Raw genomic sequence first — 8,279 nt, 5'->3', positions numbered from 1 at the left:
ACAAAAATTATTTTCTATCTAAAATAATCCTTAATTTAAATATAAAATAAAAAAGCATTATTATTTTCTTAGAATTTCTGAACCATTCATTAACTATTTTATTTTCAAATTACAAATTTTCGAGAGGCCGACACCAAAGCGGGGCCAGGCCACCACACTATGATAATTGATACTCTCTCTGTATCTCATTATATTCCAACGTTATATACACAATCTCTTGATATAGTTCTTCTCTCTGTTTGTTCCTACTTACTACTAATACAGTAATTAATACCACTATATTCGTATTTTAATTCTCATATATATTCCATTTCTTTTTCTCTTTTCTCCCGTCTCATCTCTCACTCACTCTGTGACGCACCACACCATACTCCTCTTCTCTCTTTCACTCTCACTCTCTCTCTTTCTCTCTTTCTCTCTCTTGCATCTCCACTCTAACATGGCTGCTTATCTTATTGTTCTGCTTCTCTTCGCCTTCACTTCCTCTTCAAGTATGCATATCTTACAGCACCTTTTTCATCACACTTGTTTTCTTTCTCTGTATTTGTTGCTTCATTTCAGCTTATTATTAAGCTAACGTGCCGTTAGATCTATGCTAGTTTGCCGTTTAATTTGTGAAACTAACAAGATCTCGAAAAACGAATTAGGCGGTGGGGGTTTGTGGTGCGTATGCAAGGACGGAAGCGACGCGATGCTACAGAAAACATTGGACTACGCGTGCGGTGCAGGTGCAGACTGTAACCCACTGCACCAGGGCGGTCCCTGTTTCCAACCTAACACCGTTAGGGCTCATTGCAACTACGCCGTTAACAGTTACTTCCAGAAGAAGGGCCAAGCTCAAGGCGCTTGTGAGTTTGCCGGAACAGCCACCACCGTTACATCTGACCCCAGTAACTACTCCTCCCCTCCTCCTTAAAATAATGTAAAAAAAAATAAAAATAAATTACAGTAGCTTACTTATTTTATTTATTTTTTTAAATTATTTTTAATGAGCAGGCGCTAGTGGTTGTATGTACCCTTCAGCAGCCAGGTATGTGCAACATTCATTTCATTTCTGACTCTATTTTATTTTTTACAGAATGAGTTTTACATTTTACTGATTCTAGTAGAATAAGAGGATAAGAGTTCCAAATAAGAAAAAATGTAATTGGTTAAAAAAATCGTTTCTGAGCATGCTGATGGGACTAGTGGTGAGTGGTTACTTTTACTTTTGTTTCTCGTAATGGGAACTGAGGGGCACTTTGGTAGATTTATTTTATTTTAATTTATTTGTTTGTTCGGTCACAAAAGAGAGGGTTCTCTTTTATTAGGGTTTGGGTGTGGGGCATGGCATGCATTAGTGACTAGTGCTGCATCACTTTGCAATTGGCATATTCGTACTACCGTAAATTATTTCTAACGGGTAACAATGCGATAGCATTTCAATTTTCAAATTAAATGGTTAGGTTACACGGGCAATTATAATTAAAATAGTAAGTATTGGAAAATGAAAAATATTTTACATGTTATAAGGTGTGTACTATATATATATATACAAATCGGAACAACATCCTCGATTTCGTTTAATGTCTGCAAACTTTATATTGCTGCAAATATTTTTTATTCGTATATTTAAATATAGCGAATCGTAATCATAGTGGTGTTATTAAAATGATCATGTGTTAAAGCTTAATGATTAGCTTAGTAAAGGTAGTCAAAATAAATGATCAATTTAGCTGGTAACATACTAGCGTGTATCTTTTGATGATTTTTTTTAATTGGAGAATATGTTGGGGTAAATTTATTAGAGAGATGTTATGCTGAGAATTATTCCGGCTGTAGTGTCATTAAAAAATTTTTGAGTGGAGGGATTTCATATTCGCTGCTAAGATCTTTGTGCATCTTTCATTACACTAAAGTACAAAAAGACAGGGTCAGGATTATAAATAATTTGAAGATAGTTACCCAAGCTGCAATGACTTTTACGAAAATGAAAATACAAAAAAGGACATTGATTCGGGATAATGACCTCACATGAGGTCATGAAGACGGGTTTGATTTGAATGCCAAAAAGAATTTGGTTTTTCCATAATCCGATTTATATTACTTGTGATTAGCAAATAATCTATTATAAAATTATCTTAGCATTTTGCGTAATTATTTATTTAATGCTTTTAAAAAGATTATTTTGGTGTTCCAACTCATTGGCCATTTATTGGTGGTGGAAAGGGCCGTTGCAGTGAGGCGGTGAACAATTTTAACTTGTTGAAAAATGCCGCATTAATGGGTCCCATTGCATAAGTAAAGCTTGAATCTCTTTCAAATAAAAGAAAAAGGATCGAGCTCTCTTTATTAAAAGACAAATTTGTCCTCACTCAATTCCTATCCCCATGCTCTGTTGCTTGGCCTTGGTAGGGAGTGGGTCTGTGGGTGCACTTAATTATGTCAAAAAATGTGGGACCCAATGCAAGGTGGGAGTGTACTGTGTGTGTACCCACTAGACCATTAGTCATGTTGTCATTTTAAATTTTAATTTATTTACTTCTTATTTTTAGATTTTTTTTTCCCTTAAATTTTGATATTTGATGATATGGGGTAAAACAAAAGCCAGATGGACGTAGCAGGCACTTGTCTTGAGATACGAGCCAACAAACTTTTGGAATTGGAGAGTTCAGATTTTCTTGATAATCGTGTATGACTAGTCTTTTCCAGATTTTCACCGTTTTACACATAGAAGCTAGTAGTAAGCTGGGCCTGGGCTGGCCCTCTATTTTTTACCATTGAAGTTTGTGTGTGTCTTTCGGTTGATGTCCAATGCATTTTGATTCAGATAAGTTCTACCAAGAACAAAAAGACATGTCTATCTTTTCGAGTATTTTAAGAGTATATTTAATATGGCTATGTTAATAAATACACTAAGATATTTTTTAAGAATACTATAAATAGAAATTTTGAATTAAAAGTATAAGATCAGTTTTCTAAAAGGAAGATATTGACAGTGATAAAGTAATTTTAATCACTTTCGAATTAAAATAGTATAGTTAACACGTGAAAGTAAGTTATATATTCAATAGTAATTTAACTCATCTTTCATTTTATTAATTTATTCACTTTAGATTTTTTTTTCCCCTCTAAAATTATAAACTTTTTTTTCAATATATTTAATGTATTGATAATGCATTAGGAGAGGAAAGATCTTTTATTTAAATTTTCTTAACCATTGTTCTTCGACACAGTAGCAAATTTCTATTTAATATGTATTTTAAAACGTACAAATAAAACATTGATTAACGCTTATAAGCTGCTTCTTTTATGCTAGAGCTGTTATTATTATATCAGTATTATGATCTTGAAAAGGCAATTTAATGCTTAATATGGAAGTAGCTATTCAACGTTTTATAGTTGGAATTATTGGATTAAAAGGTAAGGAGCTCTCCATAATTGGTGGCATGGCTTAATGAGGGTTGAGTCTCACCAACATTCTGATTTAACTTAATTCATCATCATTTTCCTTTTTTTTCTTGGTTGGGAATCATCTCAAATTCTCAATGTTGAATGTTTATATTCATATATTTGCTTTATAATATATATATTAACTAACATGGTACTTAGTTCAAAGTACTTGCCATAACAACAACAATTTATTCCGTTAAAGATTGTGTACAAATAGCAATTCCTAAGGTTTAGATATTCTTTCTTTTCATAGCTTTAATCAGAGGCTTAAGGGTGTGTGTGGCTAGGAGCTAAAACTATTTACATGTGACTCTTGGTCCCATTTCCTATGCAGTGCTGCAGGCACTAGTTCAACACCTATGACAAACACACCATCAATGGGCACTTCCACTGGAACAAACCCATCAAGTGGCACAACCAGCACGGGCACTGGGACGGGCACTGGCACCGGGACGGGCACTGGCACCACTCCATACAGTACAAGCCCTGTACTAGGAGGGATTGGCAGTGGCGGCATGGGGCCTTCCGGATCCGGCATGAATGACGAGAGCCATGGTGGGGTTAAACTTGTTAACAATTATTTGCTCTCTGCATTCTCAGTAGCTCTCTTTTCTGCATTCTTTATGGTTTGGTGAGGTTGATAGAGAGACAGAAAAAATGGCCATGACTCTAGTCTTGGGTGTTCATGTTATGTTGTATGTCGCTGTGCATAGAGTATGCATGTGTTGTGTTGTATTTTTTGTATTTTATTTTATTTTTCTAGGTGTTGAACTTGAATCTTTAGCTTTTTTACCTTTTTCTTTTTTCGTTTTTTCACCTCTTGGTTAAGTAAGAAACGAAGATGGGCTTATGGCTAGTATGGGACTCATCATCTGTTTTGGACCTAAAGAGGTTACTAGTTAATTAATTAATTAATTTGATATGATTTGGGCTCCACTTATTGTTAGACTCTTAATCAGCATGAAATACATGATTTTGACTTGGAGCGCCTGTGTCAGTTTCAAGTATTATGAAGCCATAATATATATCATTTAATTGGACATTAGAAGCTAAGATTAACATATAACTATTTGCACTTTTTTAAATGATTAATATTGTGTATCTTATAATGATTGTTAAATTTTATTCGTGTGTAGTTATGTAGTTACCAGCATGTGCTTGCAAATATTTTGTCTTAGCATTATGCTACATGATCATCAGATATATTTTGTATCAATACGACCAGGATCCTGATGACAGCTCTATTTGTTTATTTAATTTTGAATATTATAAGTTCAGACCAATAATCATGTTAATCAACACTAAGGATTTGTGCTACTAAAACCATGATAATAAAAGACAAGGGAGTCACGGAGCACATTATAAATGAATTCAGGCCCTACAATAATACACCTAAGGGAATTATTATGCCCAAGAATGATAACTGATATGATCAATATCAATGTCATTAATCAATTTTAGAAATTGGTAACTAAACTCGTGATCTGCCTTCTTTGGAATTGGGTTATAAGGGATAAAAATTTGTTTATTGGGTCTCCTAAGCTAATGAGTGGATTCTGTGGCGAGGTCATACCATAATGTCGAACCATTTTATATTGCTCTTTTTCGTTATCAGACACCACACTTCTAGGATCCATTAATACTCTTGATAGGGTGTTCGCAGTGCGGTTTGGTTCGGTTTTAAAGGAAAAAGTCATCCGATCCGAACGCTTAATTTATGTGCGGTGCGATTTGGATTGGATGAACTTTTTTTGGAAATCCGATCCGATTACAAGCGGTTTGGATCGGTTTGGATTTGTGGTTTTTTAAATAAAAGAATTAAATACATATAACAAGTCTCAACATCAAATTTTAAATAACCAACAATGAATAACAAGTCTTAACACTATCTTAAAAAGTCAACGATAACATAACAATAGAAATAAAATTATAGGTCAGTTAAAATAGATAAATAAATAATATTTTGAACATAAAATATTTATTAAATAATAATAATACATGAATAATAGAAAAATGTATAACAAAGTGAACATGTTATAAGTATAATTATAAATATAATAATAAAATAATAATATTATAGCACATTGTGCGGTTTGGATTGGATTGGATCGGTTATGAAAAATAGATCCAAAATCCGATCCAATCCAGCGGTTTGTAAAAAATACAATCCAATCAAATCCGAATTAGTGCGGTTTTAATCGATTTTCGGTTTGGATTGGATTGGATGAGCGGTTTAATTTGGATCAGTTTGGATTTGAACACTCCTAACTCTTGAGATTGAGTTCTTGTTTAGTGTCAAATTAAATCATGTCTTGAAATAAGTTGTAACTTCGCAGTGCCTAAAATTTGAATATTTTCTCATCTTTATAAGCTTGCTGCAGATCCAGTTCCTGTTAGTAGTCCTATTTTTGTCCTTTCTTGGATAAGTGTGGTCATCGTTAAAGGTTTTAATTTGCTAACACGTGTCCTCATGGTGCATAAGCCACCTATAGACATTCCTTAACGTTACAAATTACTTTGCACCTTATGTTATCATTTTTAACTAGCTTTATACTCCTACCCTCTTGAATTGTGTATTTCCTCACAACTTCTCTAAATTCCCACTTGGTTCCGAACTTCATGCTAATCTCAAGATGCAACTCACCAAACCTTGCACCCTCCCTAAACAGTGGACATGCCTCTTCAGAATCATATCTTTCTTCCAGCTCATCTTCTAAATTTGGAAGAGTCTTCATCTCCTCTAAGTGCCAAGAATTGGTGCCATCTAAGTCAACACCTGGATCTAGTTTGTCCTCTGCACCTTCAGCAACACTACCGACAAATCCAAGATCAACTTCATCATCACTCACCTCCTGAACCAAACCATTGTCTTCAAGCAATATCTTCTCCTTCCCTTTAGACAGTGAATTAACATTTCTGGATTGCATGTTTGTCTGTACCTTGTTTCTCCTAATCTTACTCCCAGTCTTGACATCATTTTCTACAACATCAGAATTAGAGGAACTTTTTTTATCATGGCCTAGCCTAAACAGGTTATCTTCTTCACTGTCAGAGGAGTTAGAAGACACTTCAAAGAGAACTTCATTGTTAAAGACTTTGTACAAGGTCTCTTGGATATACTTTGGTGGGCTGGCTGATTATGGTGGGTTTGGTGGGCTTAGTGTACTAGATGGTTCTAGTGGACTTAGTGGGCTTAGTGGGCTGGATGCCTCTAGTGGGCTTCGTTGCCTTGGGAGAATTGGTTGTCTTGGAAGGATTAGTGCTGTGTGTATAGATCTTGGGCTGGTTTGGAGTCCTTGACACTAGTGGTGGCTGTGTGACTTTGGATGTGGTGTGAACTTTGATTTTGAGTATGATGGTTGTGTGTTTCTTGGAGATGTCTTGTTTTTGAAGGCATAAGTCTCATTTTGGGGGAGAATCACATCAGCCTCTGTAGTAGTATTACACCCCTCTCCACTATCATCATCCAAATACATAACCGTGTTATCTTCCTCTAAGACTTCTGGCACTGACACTCCATGATCGAAATATACATCAATCACTCCTTCATTTCTCCTAGGACAATTCACTATCTCTCTTATTTTCTTGTCACTGTTTACGTTTCTCAATCCATTATCCAAGCCTTTTTCAGAAACATGCTACAAACAATGCTTTATGTCATTGTACCCAAGCTCCTTATGGTAGTTCCGTATGTAGAAGACATCTAGAGTATCAGTGTCTAGATCACATAAACATGCCTTGTTGTCTAGAGAATATACCAATATCTCTTCTGTATTTTTTTTAAGTCACCCCATGATGAAACATGATGTCCAACCTCTCTTTCATCTGCAAGAAATTCAAAATTTTTACTTAACACAAGCAAATTTTATTGAACTACTAATGCATTATAAAAAAAAGCAGCATCAACACCATACGAACACATATATTTTCAATTCTATATATATCGTTCATCATATCCCTATTTCATTTGGGTAAAATAGAGCAACTCCACAAAAACCCCAACCAACCTTCAAACCATAGAAACTAGAATGACAACAAAACGAGTAAATCTCAACCACACTAACAACTTGCACATCATAAAGAATCAACATTGTATTGGAAATCCAACGTAAAAAAAAAGATTATCTTGAGTCTGATCACAATGTCGGAACTTCGTGCTTCTGGTGGAGGAGGGGAACAACTAAAAGGGTTTTCAGTCTGATTACTTCTTCTCAAATTTTTCAACCCAGCAAATAGAACCCTACGACAATGCCATTAATGAAGAAACGAAGATGAAGTGAGAGGGTAGAAGAAGAAGAGACAAGTGAAGTGTTTGTATTGGAGAGGAAACTATTTTTCATGCTAAATTTCATCTAAACGGCGTCGTTCTTTGTACACAAGGGCGCCAAACCAAAATGACGACGTTTTGGACCCATCCAGCATGGTAAAACGACGCCACATAAGCGCTCCGGTTATGACTCATCACCAGAAATATGTCCAGGGACCACTATGAGTGCTCGGAACTCTATCTGGAGGCTACTATGAAAAAATTTGGATCTTGAGGATTACATTGAGTATTCACGCGAATCTCAAGGACTATTATAAAAAAATTTTCCAAAAATTTTAGTAAAAAAATTATACAATAATATTTATATTAAAATAAAATTTGTAAATATAATTATTTTTAAAATTTGTTATTAATATGTAAGACTACATATAGTTAAAGTTAACTAAAAAACTAAATTTGATGTTGGTTAAAAAAAATTAGTTTAGGTTGATAAACTAAACTAATTTTAAATAATAAAATTAACTGTTAACTAATTATAAAATTAATAAATTAGTTTTTCGACTAAATCCCTATTTTGGCA

At 34.4% G+C, this 8,279-nt stretch overlaps 1 protein-coding gene across 1 annotated transcript; it reads left to right on the top strand.

Annotated features, from left to right (window-relative positions):
• Positions 1 to 281: 281 nt before the first annotated feature.
• LOC107468561 (PLASMODESMATA CALLOSE-BINDING PROTEIN 3) lies at positions 282 to 4,354 on the top strand. Its single transcript, XM_016087869.3, has 4 exons — positions 282 to 491; positions 648 to 890; positions 997 to 1,030; positions 3,767 to 4,354. Exons 1-4 carry the CDS (start codon positions 440 to 442, stop codon positions 4,065 to 4,067), a joined length of 630 nt encoding a protein of 209 aa, XP_015943355.1. The 5' UTR covers positions 282 to 439; the 3' UTR covers positions 4,068 to 4,354.
• The last annotated feature ends 3,925 nt before the right edge of the window (positions 4,355 to 8,279 follow it).

The sequence above is a fragment of the Arachis duranensis genome, chromosome 1 (genome assembly GCF_000817695.3).
Source record: "Arachis duranensis cultivar V14167 chromosome 1, aradu.V14167.gnm2.J7QH, whole genome shotgun sequence".
NCBI lineage: Eukaryota > Viridiplantae > Streptophyta > Magnoliopsida > Fabales > Fabaceae > Arachis > Arachis duranensis.
Note: the sequence above shows the minus strand (reverse complement) of the source record. Positions and strands in the feature narration are given on the sequence as shown.